This window comes from Macaca thibetana, chromosome 16 (genome assembly GCF_024542745.1).
Source record: "Macaca thibetana thibetana isolate TM-01 chromosome 16, ASM2454274v1, whole genome shotgun sequence".
NCBI classification, from domain to species: domain Eukaryota; kingdom Metazoa; phylum Chordata; class Mammalia; order Primates; family Cercopithecidae; genus Macaca; species Macaca thibetana.
In genome coordinates this window covers 7,173,130-7,190,776 of record NC_065593.1, presented here as the reverse complement: position 1 = coordinate 7,190,776, position 17,647 = coordinate 7,173,130, and the positions used below count along the sequence as shown (strand labels likewise).

The window sequence follows — 17,647 nt, the reverse complement described above, 5'->3', positions numbered from 1 at the left end:
GAAAATTATACTTTCGTAGAGCTATGTAAGGGCTGATGTTTAGTAAACAAAACAGTGTTATATTTAAATAGGAGAAAAAAACAATTCATAGAAATGTGTGGACCAATTTTTCCCCACTCTCAATCCATCAGTTTGTGTTCTACAGTAGCCTTGGGCGGGAAAGGCAGAAGTAGAAAAATCCCAAGCATTGATGTTCAGTAAAAAGACATCTTAATGTAAAATGTAATTCAGTTTTGTGTATAAGTTTTGAAACAAATCATCATTCAACCCTCAGCATGAACCACGAACCTATTTGCATGCATGAGTGAATGAATATAAAAGAATTTTTTTGTTCAAGAAAATTACTCTTTTTCTGCCCACCCCCTATCAAGTAGTGCTGTTTTTCTTATTCATACATTTATTCTGTGTGTTGAACATTAAAACTTTTTTGCAATATTATCACACCCTGTTCTACTCTATTTCAGATTGTTCCTATATAAATTCAGTCCAGCAAGAATCACTCACAGAGATATTAATTCCTCTGTTCTTAATAAAAGACCATTATAGCTACCAGTGCAGTGGTGCAAGAACACCAACATTTAAAAAACATGTTTTGTATGTGATCAATCTAGCTTTTCAATATACCACTTTTTGTAATTTGGTATAATAAAATTAAATTCTAAATAAAATTAAAATTGAAAATAAAAAGAGTGGTATATTCATAAGTCTTTATACGTCTGACAAAATACATCGGGGAAACAATTTATAGCAAGTTTATCAGCCCCTCCCTCCAGCTCCATTTACATAGGTCCTTCCTATTTAAATTATTCTGTCTTATTTCATCTGTTCTTTCTTGTAGCTGACTTTACAATTGGAGAGTTCATAGTACTTACATGTATTCGTTTAAGGTCTGTCTTCCTTTCTAGACTAAACTCTTCTTGTTTTGTTCACTGCTGTACAGCCACACTTAGCATAGTGACTGACTCTCTAGGCAATGAGAAATTTTAATGAATGAGTGAATGAACAAGTCAACACTATATGCTCATTTAACAAGCACTTTTTAAGTGCTTTATTTACATCATTGTATTTAATTCTTAAGACAACTCTATAAAATACCTCCCATCTTACAGATGAAGAATCTAAGGCCAACAGATGAAATAATTTGCTCAAGATCACATGACTAAAGTGAAAACCCACCTTCCCTATTGTCTTTTTATTGAGCCTTTTTACCTAAGCAAGTTTGCCTTGAGTTTCAGTCTTGCCACTGAAAGAGCCCTACTGCACCCTTTCAGGTGAGGAAACCAAGGACCAGAGAGGTTAAATAAGTTGCCCACTTTTAAATACCTAGCTAACATCAGAGTCAGAACTAGAATGCAGGCCACCTGATCCTACTCAGCATGCTTAGTTATGCCAACATGAGGAAACCAGAATATAACACTAATAATAAAAAGTATTAAAGTATTTTTAAAACATATTTCCTATGAAAAATCCCAACAGTTGGAATAGTAGAGTGAGTACAGTGGACCCTCGACATACTCATGGCCCAAAATCAACAATTATCAAGACTTTTACTACACTTGCTTCATCTTGCCCTTTAAGTACTTTTAATGATCAAAACACTTGTAGCTGTATGATTAAATTAAAACAAAGTAGATAGTGCAGGCAAGTCAGAAGTCTAAGGATATATCCAAAGTTCCTCTGCTAATTGATAACAGAGCTAGTTCACAGCCCTCTGTTCTTCCACTGGAACATGCCAAGAGGCATATAATGAAAGACAACTGAAAGTGGGTGACCTAACCAGGCCTGCCACAGTCGGCACTGGAGTGGTGCGGTTTATGTTGACTCAGCATATGTAGCATGACCAGATGGGGACCAGCATCACATTTGTAATGGTATAGTAGTTATCAAATCTCAGAGAGCTTCCAGACCACAGGGATTCCTAACAAGTTCCCAGGTGATGCTGATGGTCCAGGAGCCACACTTAGAATCATGATGTGGAGGATCTACCTGGAAATTCCAATGAGGCCTTCTTTCCTAAGGTAACTGAGTCCAGAGATGCCAAAGGAGGCCAGCTTAGCCTTTCTCCTCCTTATCTTGCTTCTAGAAACCAGATGTCAGGGTAACACTTGAACTGGAGGCAAACTGCTAAGGAATTTAAATGATAAAAAGGAGTAAAAGGACTAATAAAAAAGAAACATATTTCACAAAAAATTTAAATATTGAATAAATTATGAAAGGAGAAAACTCAGGTGTGTGTGTGTATATGTGTGTGTCTCCAGGCTTGGGGTGCTTTCAAAAATCCGTCTAGGAATGGGAAGAGCAGATGGTTTTTGTTTGTTTGTTTTATCAAAGGCTAAATGGTATGATTAGGAGAAAAAGTATATAGAGTAATTGACCTGAAATAACAAGAAATCAGTCCTTGACATAATAGTGTTTGAGATCGCTGAGATTTAGGTCTGACCACATTTTATGAGCACTAAGGCAGAAAATCATAGTTGTGTTTAACTGAGATGAAAAATGAACACTCTTTTCTAACCCTTTTCTATCTAAAAGATAGATCTCTTGATTAAAACAGCTAAACTTCAACAACCTGAATATAACCATGATATTTAAAGATTTCATGGTAAATCAAACTTAATAACCCACATATCATTTGCTATATTCTCTCTTTATTCCAAACCCGTTATTATTGCTTGTCCTTTTTCTACATACAGTTCCAAAGAGAGTCCTTTACTCTTTTTTTACTGATGTCTCATTATATACAAATATTCTAAAGAAAATCCTGTAGTTACCCCTTTATTTAACTTTTTTCCTCTGCCTTATTTCACATAAGAGTTCAAGTAACTTGCAAAGATATGTAAAATGTGACAAAATAGTCCAGAAAAAGAAGACTAAGGAGAGACAAAGTGGAGCCAAGAATAATAGAACTAAAAGTGGAAACCACGATCACCCTGGTGTCATTAGACCAAAGAGCCATTCAGTGGGAGAGGAGGGGCCGCTCTCTGCTGGTCTAATGTGCTCCACCAATGCATTTTAGGAAATCTGGAAGATAGATTAAAGATACAAGCTAGCTGAAGGCTGTTTCTCTCAACGAAACATTTGATAAAAATTATGTGGTGGTGTGCCCATGATTCTTCTTCCTTTAAAATGCCTAACTTGAGCCTCTCTTGCGAGGTGAATTAAACAAATGCTTGTCTCTCTTTGCTGACTTTCACATGGCAGGCAGAGTAATCCTTCTAAAAGGCAGATCTGATCATTTTCTTCCCCTTTTTAAAAACTAGAAGACTTCACTGAGTCTGCATTTGCCCAGAGGTCTCTGTATGTGGCCTTCCTAATTTCTGTGTTCCCTTGATACCTCCTACCCTCATTCTGCTCTCCAGATAGGTGGAACATAAATTTGCCATTCTTCTCCCCTTTGGCCCTCTCACATGCCGTTCCCACTGCCTGCAACTCCCCTCTCCACCCTTTCCGCCCATCTCCCACCCATCCATCAGGTCTCAGTTTAAACATCACTTCCTCCTAGAAACACGCCCTGTCCACCACCCAGCATAAACTAGGTTAGGTGTCCCTGACTGCCCTGTGTTCCACTTGCTGTGCCACACGTGCTTGCCTTTGCCCACTGAACTGACCACCACTACAGCATCAGTCCCCCAGGACAAGGACCACACCTGTCTTGCTTACCATATTATATCCAGTTGTTTTGATTTCAGGGAATGCAGTATTAGGCTATGTGCATAATGGAGTAAACTGAAGGTGCTTTTAAGCCCACAGGAGGCTACTCCCAGGTGTTGGCATCCCAACTCAAGACTCTGGCCACCCCAGGCCCTCAGCAGACCCAGGAAAGAAGAGGCTCAGCAAGTTGTATTACACCAGTGTGCCCCACGTACAGTTGGGAGACTCTGGGTTACACCGAAGAGCCAACAAATGAGCCTGAGTATAGATCCTGTTTCCAAGTTATTTTACTTGCCTTGAGTCTCAGTTTCTCATTGCTGAAATGAGGTAATGCTATCTCAGTAAACTTGTCTTGTTTGTTAATTTTAAGGTGTTATTTTTTTTAAGAAACTCAATACTGTTTTTTAATCCTATTGGCAAATTTTATTTTTTGTTTTGCTTTGTTTTTAATGCCACACCTAGTGTTGATACAGGTTCTAGGAGATGGTGCTCTCACATAGTGCTGGTGGGAGTGTCAACTTGTGTGCAGACTCCCTGGAGTACAGCCTGGCAGTACATGTCAAAATCCCTATAACATGTGCATATCATCTGACTTCGCAGTTTCACATCTAGGAATTTATCTTCAGAATTTCTCCTAACCAGAGCTGTGAACAAAAGTCTACCCATAAGATATTTATCCCAGCATCCTTTTTGATTTTTAAAAATGGAAAAAGACTGAACGTCTAAAAAAAAAAAGTATATTGGTTCAATTAATTGTGGTGTATCCAAAGAATAAGCCACTATGTGTTATAAATATTAATGATGATTAAAATATATATTTAATAGCCTGGGGAAATTATTAAGATATATTGAAAAGAATCAGGGAATAAAACCACAATTTAGCATATTCTCAATTTTTTTAAGTAGTTATATCATTGGAAAAAGGCTGGGAAGATATCAACGAGTATGTTTCTCTGAATAACTCATTAAGAATTTCTTCTCTGTGATTTTCTAGAGTTGCCAATTTTCTGAATTGGATGTATATCACTTTTGTTATAAATGTTTTAGGAAAAATGAAACATAAAAGGAAAAATAAATTTCACACAGTTTGCAATTGGAATACCTTTGCCCATAACACAAGAAAGCTCTGAAGTGCACCGATTCAGGGCTCCTCATGCCAGGGGGGGATGGGTTCCTTCAGGTACCTGGATGCTGAGAGTGATCATGGCATCCTGGGTAAAGAGGTTCATTTTCGTTTGCATGGCCCGTCAACCTACCCAGTTCTCATTCATGGCCTTGTGCACATTGATATAAATACCAAGATTGAGCCACATCATTTTCTGTGATTTTAACAAAGGTCAGAAACTAAACTTTACATAAAATGGCCTATCTCGATAAATTAAATTCATGTGTGCTTTTCCAAAAGGGCTTTTCATAACACTAATACCTTTGAATCCAACTGGCCTCCACAGAACTTGGAGAAGGAATAAACAACCTTCTTCAATTTTTTTTTTTTTAACACAAGGGCCAATTCACGAAAAATAAAATGTTTATCAGCCACCACATTTTTCTGTCTCCCAAAATAAAGCTAGTTTTTTAGAGTCTCATAGGAAAAAAAAAAATCTGTTCTTATGAGCTATAAATTACCTTATTGGAAGAACAACATTATAATATGTGTACTGCTTTTTAGCTATTTCAGTTTCCTTTCTGGGTATATGGGAGATGTAACAACACAGAGGTATCTTTGTAATCTTTCATCTGGAAATTAATATTGTGTGCCATGTTGGGAAGGTAGATGGTCCCAGATAATATGATGTATGAGGGAACTTCAAAAAGTTTATGGAAAAAAATAGAATTAAAAGATTAAAATTTTAAAAAAAACAAAAAACAAAAAACTTATTTCTCAACCTAATCTCCATCAAGGTCAAGACACTTTCGTAAGCAATGATACCAGCCATTTAGTCTATCTGTAAAGAACTCACGGAGTCCTGGGAATTTAACCATGGCAAAGCATTCTTTTTTACATTATTAACTGAAGAGAAATGGATTCCCTTTAAAGACTTTTTAAGATGAGGAAACAAAAAGAAGGCAGAAGGAGCCAAATCAGGACAGTGAAGTGGATGCTTAATGATTTCCCATCCAAATGCTCACAAGGTTGCCCGTGTTTGATGAGAGGAATGAGCAGGAACATCCTGGAGAAGGACTGTCTGGGGAAGCCTTCCCAGTAATTTTTCTGCTAAAGCCTTGCTAATTTTTTTCAAAACACTCTCATAATAAGTAGATGTTATTGCTCTTTAGCCCTCTGGAAAGGAATCAAGTAAAATACTTTCAGCATCCCAAAACACTATGGCCATGAGCTTTGCTCTTGATCTGTCTACTTTTTCTTTGACTGGACCACTGGCACCTCTTGATAGCCATTGCTTTGATTGTCTTTGTGTTCAGGATTGTAGTGGTAAAGCCATGTTTCACCTCCTGTTATATATTCATTTTCTTTTTTTTTTTTTTTTTTTTTTGAGACAGAGTCTCGCCCAGTCGCCCAGGCTGGAGTGCAGTGGCGCGATCTCGGCTCACTGCAAGCTCCGCCTCCCGGGTTCACACCATTCTCCTGCCTCAGCCTCCCAAGTAGCTGGGATTACAGGCGCCCGCCGCCACGCCCGGCTAATTTTTTGCATTTTTAGTAGAGACGGGGTTTCACCGTGTTAGCCAGGATGGTCTCGATCTCCTGACCTCCTGATCTGCCCGCCTCGGCCTCCCAAAGTGCTGGGATTACAGGCGTGAGCCACCGCGCCCGGCTCTTCTTTTTTTTTTTTTTTTCCCCCCGAAGAAATGCTTCAGGATCTTGATCCCATTTGTTTAAAATTTCCATCGAAAGCTCTGCTCTTGTCTGCAGCCAATCTGGGTGCAACGGTTTTGGCACCCACTGAGTGGAAAGTTAGCTCAACTTTAATTTTTCCATCAGTATTGTGTGAGCTATACCAATTGAGATGTCTATGGTATTGGTGGTTGTTTCTACTGTTAACCGTTGGTCCACTTAAATTAGGGCATGACAAAGATTCATTTTTTCCTCACAAATTGATGTGGATGGTTTGCAGCTGTGGACTTTAATCTTCAGCATCTTCTGTTCTTAAACAAGTTATCCATTTGTAAACTGCTGATCTGCGGGGGCATTGTCCCCGTAAACTTCTTGTAAAGAATCAATGATTTCACTGTTCTTCCATCCAAACGTTAGCATAAATTTGATATTTGTTCTTGCTTCTGTTTTAGCAGAATTCATGTTGCTTTGATAAGGGCTCTTTTCAAACTGATGTCTTATCCTTCTTAGTGCCTCAAACTCGATCCTATTCAGACATGTTATAACAAGTTAGTACCAGTTTATTTTGGTGCAAAAAATTTTTGAAATCCATGCATAGTCTTTTCATAATACGCATTTTCCATAAACTTTTTGAAGTCCCCTTGTTTATCTCCACCTTAGAAAAATGTGTTTCAGCAGTCGGTGAGGGATACAGTTGAGGAACAAATAGGAAACTGAGGGATGGAAGAGATAGAGACAAGGAATGCATGTGGTCCACTCCATCAGGATGCTTGGCTTTGAAGAGTGTTGAAGCAAGAGGGGTATTACCTTGGGGGAAATATGAAGAAAGTAATTTATTTGATGCTGGAGGTTAATAGACAGTAGATATAAAAGATAAAAGACAGATTAGGGAGGAGATTAAATAAAAACAGTTTAATCTTTAAAAGGAGTGAAGACAGCCTCTTCTGAAATGGGAGAAAGGAAGTAAATCTGAGGGCATTTGTCACTGTTGTATAAGAGGGAAGGGCATCTGTTAAGGCGTCTTGGGAGCTAGAGTGAACCTGGAGCCTTGAGAAGGCAGGAGAGGAGTTAAAATAGCCACTATAAGGAACGAAAATGGAAATCAGCCCTGGCTAAGCACCCGCACTGTTAAGCCATCCCTTGAAATGGGGCCAGTTAGTATGAGTGTAGGGCTTTCCCAGCAGGAGCAGAGACAGTAGGTTATTGAGCAGATCCAAGGTGGGAATGTTGGACGGAAAAGGCAGAGTGGATTATTGAGGGTACCTGAGTGAGTGTTGTGGAAGTAACTGACCACAGGGTTCAGAAGAGATGGCCCAGGAACAGGTGGGTGGAAATGCCCCCTCAGGGCAGAACATGCACTCGGAAGTCTCTCAGCTGTAATTTGTGGTTCTTCTGTCACAAGCACCTTGACAGCAACATAGCCCTTGTATTTTCTCATTTTTCCATGAAAATTCCCATTCTGTTGGTTCACTCTTTGGGCACAGTGGCTGCAGGCCTGATAGGAAAGAGTCAGGCCTGGCCCCCATAGCAGAGTGGTAGAGTGGTGGCCAGAATTCTCCATCAAGTCACTACTCGCTTTCATATTCTGTTGCCCTGACTTCATTCAGTACTGTAGTTCCAGCTGCTAGGCTCTCCCCTGACTCCCTCCCAGCTGAATTCTAACTCGTCATAATTCTACAAGTTAGTCTTTTTCCTGGACTAACATAATTCTACAAGTTAGTCTTTTTCCTGGAGGGGCTGTCTCATAGATACAGGCCTTCTCTCCTGCCATGGGAACACTGCAGCCCTGTGCATAGAAGGGTATCATCTCACATGTGTGCACGTAGGGTAAAGACTGCCTCTTTAGGGAATCGGCTGTTTTTAAAACCAGAGCACCCTAGAAGCTGCACACTGGTGACTCTTGCTTGCCAGGAAGCGCGTCGTGGAATCTGTAATCCAGCAGGGTCACTGAACACTACACAAACATACCTTATTCAGAAGTGGAATTATGGCTTCTGCTAGGAGAAGGCAGGCTTGAGTAACCTCCTTGGGTTTCTCAAGAAAGAATAAACAAACATGCATATAAGCAGGAACTAGTAGATCCAATTTATCTAGACTCTCAAAAAGCCTTTCACAAGATTCCATACAAAGTCTACTTTTAGAAGTTGGCTCTTTTGAGCAACAGGCTTATAATAATCATTATCGTTGTAGAGTTTTTAGATGATGGGTTTCATTTACATAAATAACATTGTGCGACCTCCCCTTGAAAATCCCGTGTCCATAAGTCACTTTACGGCACTGGTACTACACAACGGCCACCTGGTGTTTACTGTTATCGGGAACCGGTAATGCTTAGCCTGTAATTCATTACAGACATTGTAATGAAGGCAGTCAGAGGCACACCATTGTTACTCATGATCACTAATTAAGTGACGTTATAATAAAGTATAAATACAGGGGGAGAACTGCTTCCAGAATTCAGGTTCTATTTTCTGCTCAAATCTTCCAATATTGTGTTTGAAGTGGTTTGCTCATGACTAAATATAAAATGGAACAATGTGCAGAGGAGGCATTGTCTCAGTCAGGCTTCACTTCAACCCTAGGAGGAAGAGAGGATCATTTCTCTTGTAGAAAGGAGTAAGTGAAACCTAGCTGTCTTATAGCCAGGAAGGGACACAACCTATATGAATCCAGAACACTCTAACCCTGACTCTCTTAACCACTTTACTCTTAGCCAGCAAAATCAAGAAAAGCAGCCAGAGCTCCCACAAACATATTCTGTCTTATTGTAAGTTTGTTTCCTAAGAGGATTCCCCATATCCAGGAATAAGCCAGATCAGTACTGCCTCTACTGGATGGGTGGATTATTTGCACTTTGTCAGTGCCGATTCTAGGTAGTGTGATTGAGCTGCGTCGGAGATGATCACTCCATGTTCTCTGCTCTTTTCCAGCCCATTGCTAGCTGTGGCCTTTGCCACTTGTTGTGCTGTGCCGGGAGTTGCCATTCTGACCTGGGGGGTGAATCCACTCACAGGAGTCCTGGGGCTCTTCAATATTTTTCTGTATACCTGCTGCTACACACCACTGAAGAGGATCAGCATTGTCAACACATGGGTCGGAGCCGTGGTTGGGGCCATCCCGCCTGTCATGGGCTGGACAGCGGCCACGGGCAGCCTCGATGCTGGTAAGTGTTCCGCGGTGTGGAGTCTCACTTGAGCACACTCTGGTCAAGGAGGCATTTCCTCCCCGAGCTGTCACACTTGGTTCGGTTCCACTTCATCCCACACTAATTCTTTTGGCAAATGTGCTGATGCCGCAGACTGAAATTCTGTGGACGCAGAGTCAAGGGAGACCATGTCATCGTGGCTGGTGGGTGGACATGACATACACTTTCCCTTGTAGGGAATGACTGGGAGAAAACAAAAGAAAGAGTGCTGCCTGCCTGTGACTACAGGTGGATAAAGAAAGTACCTGAAGCCACGATGAAAATCACAAACCAAGCTAGGACTAACCAATTCATGGGGCGGGGAGAAGGTATCTGGATCCGACCTCCAGTCTCCCATCAAAGGGGTGTCATCTCACGAGCCAGCCTCTTGTGTTCTCCTCTTATGAAAGGGCAGATTATTTTCATTAGTTTCTCATTTATTTTTATATGATTTGCTTAAATTGTTCATACTGTCTACAATAAAACCATTGAAAGATTTCTACATTTTTTTGCTGATATGTCACAACTAAATTTGTGGGGTGAAAATAGCTCATTTTTACCATCTGTAAGGGAAGTTTCACAGTCTAATTAGTCAAGTAATTAGTGTTTTTGACCGACACTTAGGAAGGAAGTGGTGAGGTTTCCTGCAATATATGTAAGTACATATTTTTCACATGAGAGATCAAAAGGCAGTTGACCATAAACCGTTACCCTGTAAGCCACATTTCTGAAACTTTTCATAAAAGCTCTTACACTCCAATTTGGCAGGCTTACAAATGCGATTACACCTTTACCATGATTGTCTCTTAGAATGGTTTTAATATCCTGTAAAGGTCGGATTTTAATGAATCTACAAATATCATATTCTAAAGCGTATGTGCTTGTGTGTTCTCTGATAAACCTAAAACCAGAGCCCCACCCACGTGGGAGGTAGTGTCAGCAAAGCGGTGGTGAATAAGGAAGCCAGCAGCGCTGCCTGGATTGGGAGCCCGACCCCACCACTCGTGAGCTGTGTGCATCCTTCTCGGCTGAACTCAGCCTCCTTCTGCCACTGTCTCCTCATCTTCCACGTGGGGCTAATAGTCTTCTCCCCTTCTGGAGTCACTGTGAGGATGAAACAAGTTGTTATTTGTAAAGTGCTGGACCATGGCGAGGGCTCAATTTGGGACCCGTATGCTGTTGTTATCAATCAGGAGTCCTCCTTCATACAGTGGAGGGACTGGCACAGATCAGGAACTGGAAGATTTTGTTTGGTTTGTAAACTGAGCAATGCAGCCTTGTCCTCTGGCTGTTATTTTGAAGACTGAGGCGCCTGCAGGCCTGGTGGGAAAGAGTGCTGGGGTCCTTTTGTGAGGTTTGGATTGGGAAAGAGAAGCGAGGGTTTAACGCCCGGGCTTGGCATCCCTAGGCTAGACGACATCTGCATGTTCACCCTGGTTTATAGTTGACCTTCACAGAGCACAGCTGCACACCACCAGCCCGCCCGCTCCCAGTCATGTTCCTCTTCCTTAGTTCCACCTGGAGCTCATCTGACTTGACCCCAACTCCCTCTCTCCCTTAATGCAAGTATCCTCTTCCCTCTTATTCCCCTCAAACCTTTGTAGTGATTGTGCAGACATTTGAGGTGGAGACCATGACAGACAGTGCGGAACTGCCTAAGCTGTGCATGGGGAGTATCCCCGTCCTCAAGGGTGTAGCCCCACTTCAGCACTTGGGTTCCTGCACCGAGTCACCTGCCTATCTGATGGAGACACCCCATCCCTGGCAGGAGTGCCTGAACCCTATTCAACTTCCTCAAACCTGGCACAAAGCAACAAGAACCTTCTGTATCTGGGAAGACCCAGACAGGGCCAGAGTCAGAGCCACGGATTACAGCCTTAGGGACAGGTAGCACAGGAGACTGATATGGACAGTTCAGTCCCCGGCCATGGAGAACTTGGTCACCACTGTTGTGCAGTGTTGTCCTAGGGCCCAGGTTCTTGCTGAGGGCTAGAGGCCCTTGTCACACTTCCAGGCAGTTTCTCTCCTGAAGAGAGCCTCAGCATGTGCAGGCTGGAGTTGCATCCCCGGAGGCTAGAGAAAAAGAACTTTTCAAAAGTCCTCACTTAGGAGTGCACATTCAGGCAAGAGCCCTCATTTGTTTAGGGATAGTCTGGATTTGGCTAAACTGCTAATAGTCATTTATTTATTTATTTATTTATTTATTTATTTATTTTTTTTTTTTTTTTTGAGACGGAGTCTCGCTCTGTCATCCAGGCTGGAGTGCAGTGGCCGGATCTCAGCTCACTGCAAGCTCCGCCTCCCGGGTTCACGCCATTCTCCTGCCTCAGCCTCCCGAGTAGCTGGGACTACAGGCGCCCGCCACCGCGCCCGGCTAGTTTTTTGTATTTTTTAGTAGAGACGGGGTTTCACCGTGTTAGCCAGGATGGTCTCGATCTCCTGACCTCGTGATCCACCCGTCTCGGCCTCCCAAAGTGCTGGGATTACAGGCTTGAGCCACCGCGCCCGGCCAATAGTCATATTTAAAATAAATGTTTTTAATGTTGATTATAGTCTTTCTATAATACAGATTGAATCATTTGTATACAAACTCATTAATGATGGACAGCTAAGGGCAGCTCATCCCTTGTTTAGGTAGCAGAATGAAAGTACATATTTGTCTTGGAAAGCGAGACCCCTTAGCTACCTCAGTAGAACCTGGTATAAAACAGAGCAGCCTGAAAGACGTGTATAACTACAAAGAGAAGTTCCCTGGGCAGTTTTTGAGGTTGGCATCTATTACAGCATATCCTTTTACTTTAAATCTTAAAGATACATTGTGGGGCACACAGTAACAACATGACTTACTGCCCCCAGAATCCTAATTAATTGCAGATCAAACCATAGGCTTAAAGCCTTGTCAAGATTATACAGAAAGAATACTGCTACTTTATATAATGCTTTAAACTACTTCAAAAAAGTTTCCAAACATTAATTTGATAGAACCAACTTGAGATAAGCAGCAAATACTTAATTGAATGAACAAATCAGTGAATATAGGTACCTTCCATTTTACAGGTGACAGAATCTAAGAGAATGTATTTTTTAAAAGATTTTTATTGCTGGGATTTTAGGAACTGGGTTGAATATGGTTTTATATTGCTTAGTCATCTTCTAGAGCTGTACTGTCTTATATGGTAGCCACTAGGCTCAAGTGGCTATTTAAATTTAAATTTATACTAAACTTTAAAATTCAGTTACCCAGTCCCATTAGCCGTATTTCAAATGCCCAAAGGCACATGTACCTAGTAGCTACACTATCCAGAGCACAGATGTAAAACATTTCCATTATTGCAGAATGTTCACTTAGACCGTACTGCCTAGGTGGAAAGATTGATGTCCTTATGAATCTATATTTCATCATCCTCACCTGAATATGTACTTCAAATAATGAGACTGTACCTGTGGTCTCACTGAAGTCTAAAACAGTGGTTCGCAAACTTCAGTGCACACGATAATTACCTGGAGAGCTTGCTAACACAGAAATTCCCGGGCCCTACCCCTGGAACTTCTGAATTCAGTGGGCTGGTATGGAGTCTGAGAATTTTTATTTCTAACAAGTTTCTAGTTGTTGCTGATGCCCGTGGTCCAGGGACCACATGTTAAGAACCACCAGTTTGCAAAGATAGAACCAGAGAGAGCTCTAGCCATTAGAATATCTTAAAAATACCTAGAGATTAGGGCATGGGCAGATGGTATTATTTGAGATGTACTAATGATATCAACAGGGGGGATATCTCTCATCTGGGTTCTTGTCTTAGGGGACGTGTATAGTTATAAAGAGCCCTTCTGAGAAAAAAAAATGGCCAAAAAGGCTTCCCTTCTTCTGTGGTATTGCCAAGCACTTAATCTTTGAGCCCCTAAAGATGGATCACTTTGGATAGCCACCTTTATAAACTAGTCCCCATCATCGCTTCATCATGCAAGTGTCAACTGGGGGCCTACTGTTTGCCAGGCATTGAGAGACACAAACATCACTAAAATCCAGTGAGTGTCCTCAGGAAATCATGTCTCAGGGTCTTTGGGGAGAGGCAGGCAGGTAATCAAATGACTGAGTGATCTAAGAGCTTTCGCAGGGTATCTTCAGAGGGCTGTGGGCTCTCTTAACTTATCCCAAACTGGTTCCAGATGACTTTGGTGAAGAAAAACTACAGAATTAAGTCATGACCAGTCTACTTGAGGAGGAAGTATGCTTTCCAAGAAGAGGGAAGAGCCTGTACAAAGGCTTACAGGCCTGAAAGCCAGTGCACAGTGGGGTGGGGACACGCGCAAGGATGAGCCACCTATAGAGGAACTCATACTTCATTCAGTGGTGAGAAAGCCCCACTGGAGCTTGAGGAAGCCTAACAGCAGGGCCATACTTTCAGGATCATTTAACAGTGTGCTGCAGGTTCTCCGAGGTATTGGAAAGTCAGTACATTGCAGAAGCCTGCCTTTATTGTCCTTCCAAGCCTGTGTGCCTCCTCTCACCTCCTACTTTCTCTCCTCCACTTCCTTCTCTCTGCACTAGAGCTCCACCTACCCTAGACCTGCCCCCCCCACACTCTCTTTGTCCTACCTAGTTAATTTAACATTTTGCCTCTTAAGTAGTGAAGCGTCAATCTGATCATCCATTGAAGAAACAGCTTGTTACCACCAGTGACCCTCCAAGTGGGGAAATGGATGAAGGATACATGTTTGAAGGGAGGCAGGTTGCGCTGAACATACTCCCTTATGAGCCAGGACATCAAATAGCCAGCACCAACCTTTAGTCACCCAGTCACCTTGACTGTGGATACTTTTGCAAAAGCCCTTCCTGGGGCTCAGTAGATGGTAGTCAAGATGGAGAGGAAGCAGCTGGGCAAAGATTTGAAATGGAAATCCTGCAGCCTCATGTATTGAAGGCCCAGCTAACCATCTGGTTTGGAGGGGAGCTATTTACAGATTGGTAGATACAGAAAACACTGTGCATTCGAGGCAGCCCGTGGGTCACAGGGCTCCCCCAAGCAAGGAAATGCAGCATGTCGGGAAGTTCCTTTTCCTCTTTGTGGTGTCTGGATCATTTCGCGGTTTTTGTGGTGGCTACGAGGTCACATTAAGAATTCCAAGGGGCCTTGAGCACCGAAGAAATTGTGATGCCCTCTCTCTTCCTGCAAAGACATAAAATATAAAATAACTCTAAGGATGTTCCATGGGATTCTGATTGTTTTTTCCCCCCCACAACTACTTTGACTTTTTAAAAAATCAGACAGTGTAAAGGAACTTCTAATTGTTCTAGATGCCCGGTGAGAGGTGTGGGTCCCACGCAGGTGTCTGACCTGCCTGCTTCGGGAATCCAGCATGGGGTGAGTGAGGTAAGATGGCGGGGTGAAGAAAATGACACAGATGAGAAGACAGCCGTTGTAAAAGCTAAGCAAATGTGAATTGTTCTTAATGTTTGCTGTTTTATAACTGCACAATGAACTGTAAGCAGCTCAGCTTTTGTCCCCATCACAGTGCCAACAGCTTTCAGTCCAGTGCTTGCTACAGAGAGTGCTGTGCTGCAAAGCGCGGGTCCAGCCCAGAGAACACTCCTTGTGGTCATTCTGTCAGGAAAGTCGGGTCTCTGCAGTCCCGCTGCTTCTGTGCACAGGAAATAACTTCATTTTACAAAGCCCTTCTGTCTATAAAGGTAATCATTACAATGGGATTTTACTTGTGTCCATTTTCCTCTGAGCCTCAGAATTAGGCCTTTTCCTCTCACCTGCCTAATTACCTTGTCTTAATTCTTTTTTAGTATTCTGCTAACAGCAGAAAACATTAAAAATGCTTCCTAGCTAAAATTCAGGAAAGGCAGAATGAGAGGGTTGCTTTCTGACCCCTGGTCTAGCCAGCTTGTTGTCACCGGAACTGCAGTACTGGGTTTCATTCTGCACACAGGGAATGGCAATGACAGAAGTGACCTGCTGGAGCTCCGGTGAAGGAGTCCACTGTGAGGAGGTAGCGGAGGGAGGGGACTGCAGATAAGTGCCCAGCCGACATTCCAGCTGCAAGCAGGCCTGGAGCCACACGCATTAGGCCTCTCAGCAGTGTTTATCTCCAGAGACTATTAGTGTATCTCAGAGGCTTTGAGTTAAATCCCCTCCCCCTCCTTCTGGCCAAGGCCCCCTCTTTTCATCACTCCCATATCTTAGAAAGGTTCAGGTTCTTTTTCCTCATTTTCCTAAATTTGAATAAATCCCATGTTTTGGGAGTGTATGGATTGGGCCTCCGTAATGACCATCTTGTAGAGTGGATTTGCAGTCGCCTGTGGCTTGTAATTCAAATGTGTGTTAAGCATTAATTATGTCACCCAACATTTAGTTACAAATGAGGACTTAGAAATGGGCTCTTATCAGGAAGTGACACTGGGCAGATGGATGGTTTTAGTAACAAAAAGAGAATGAGATTTTTTGCCCTCAGCTGGTAAACTACAAAATGTTCAGTGCTGTTTAACTTTATTTACCTCTCTTATTCCTGGATGAGAAAGTAGAGTCAGAGTGAATTTATTCACTCACTCATTCAACAAATATTTATGGAAGGCTTACTAAGTACCAGGTACTGTTTAACCCACGCACTTAACAATTTCCTTTATAATGCTGCCTCAGTTTGAAACCAAGCTTGCAAATGAGTATCTGTGTCTGTGTTCACTTTGTATAAGATTTTACTATAACTAGCCTTAGCACTCCAGATTAAGTTATAGTAGCCTTGGAGCTCCAGATTAAGCTAAATGATGTTTTTAAAGACAAAATAAGGAACATTTTCATGGGAACATTAGCAAACAAACAATATTTAGAACACTATATTCTCTTGAAAGACCAAAAAAAAAAAGAGAGAACTATGAAAGAACATGCTAGAAATTATGTTGCAAGCCCCCAGATTGGTGGTATAATTGGAGGCAAACTGGTACCAAGGGCGCTGAGGTCTTGTCAGTTGTGCTGTGTTGACCATAATTGATCACTAGCTTTGAGGGAGCTGGGCCAGTGCCTTCCTGAATGAATGATAGATGACGGTGTGGTAGGCCAGCCTCTGGTAGACGTGTGCCTGGAGCAGAATGCACATGTAACTAGTATTCTTCAATGAATTAATATTTAAGTGATAAGGATGGAAAGACCTTCCAACATGAGCTAAGGGAGTAGGAAGCATTTGAATTTCAGAGAGGATTCACAGGTGCTTGAAATGTCCTTCCAAGGAAATGGCAAGAAGAGAAAAAGGGGAGCACTGTTTTCAGAGTCAGAGCTTTTTGCTTCCTTTACTCCCGTCTTCCTCTCTAAGTGAAACCTCCCCATGACTCTGCCTGGAGGGAGGCAGCACACAATGAGGTGAGGGAGAGGAGAGAATCCAGCTCCCTCCCGCCCCCTGAGCCTCTCCATTATTCCTAAGCTACTAGCAAAGAATTCTTCAAGGGCAAGCAGTTATTGCCCACTCTATTTCCTATTTTCAGGGGACTTTTAATCTTCCCTTTTGTCGCCTGTGCAGTTGATAAACTGGCCCCACATCCTCTTCCCTTTATCTGCAGCACCATAGAAGTCTATTGCACTGTTGAGGCTGATCTGTTTCACAAGCTCCTTTGTGTTGCCCCTCAAAAGAAAGGCTTTGAAATCTGTGACCATGAAGCTCTGGGTTTGGCTTTGCTTCCCCAGCTAGCCCCCAGTCTACATAACCACATAACCCTGAAAGCACAAATAGAGCCGGCCATGGAGCAGACGCGCTACCGTGGGCCCCATCAGAGAGGAGCCTATTGTACTGGCGAGGGAAGACCTCCCAAACCCAGCACCAAGGTTCACTGGAGCTAGGGCTCTTTATCCTTTGCAAGGCCATGCGTGGATGGTGAGTGACAATGGGTTTGGGGGGTGGGGTGGGAAGGTGCCCACTGGGCAGTCAGAGAAAACAAGCCGAAACCGATGAACTCCATTCCACAGGGAATTTCCTGACAGAGTCAGCTCCAGCTTGAGGATTTTTGTCTCCATTCCATTCCGATACCA

At 42.4% G+C, this 17,647-nt stretch overlaps 1 protein-coding gene across 1 annotated transcript in view; it reads left to right on the top strand.

Moving 5' to 3' along the window:
- LOC126939902 (protoheme IX farnesyltransferase, mitochondrial) overlaps nt 1-17,647 on the top strand; it is a 558,222-nt gene that overhangs the window by 531,538 nt on the left and 9,037 nt on the right. Inside the window, exon 7 of the mRNA XM_050765727.1 lies at nt 9,373-9,605. Coding sequence (XP_050621684.1) covers nt 9,373-9,605 — 233 coding nt within the window. The remainder of the gene's footprint in view (nt 1-9,372; nt 9,606-17,647) is intronic.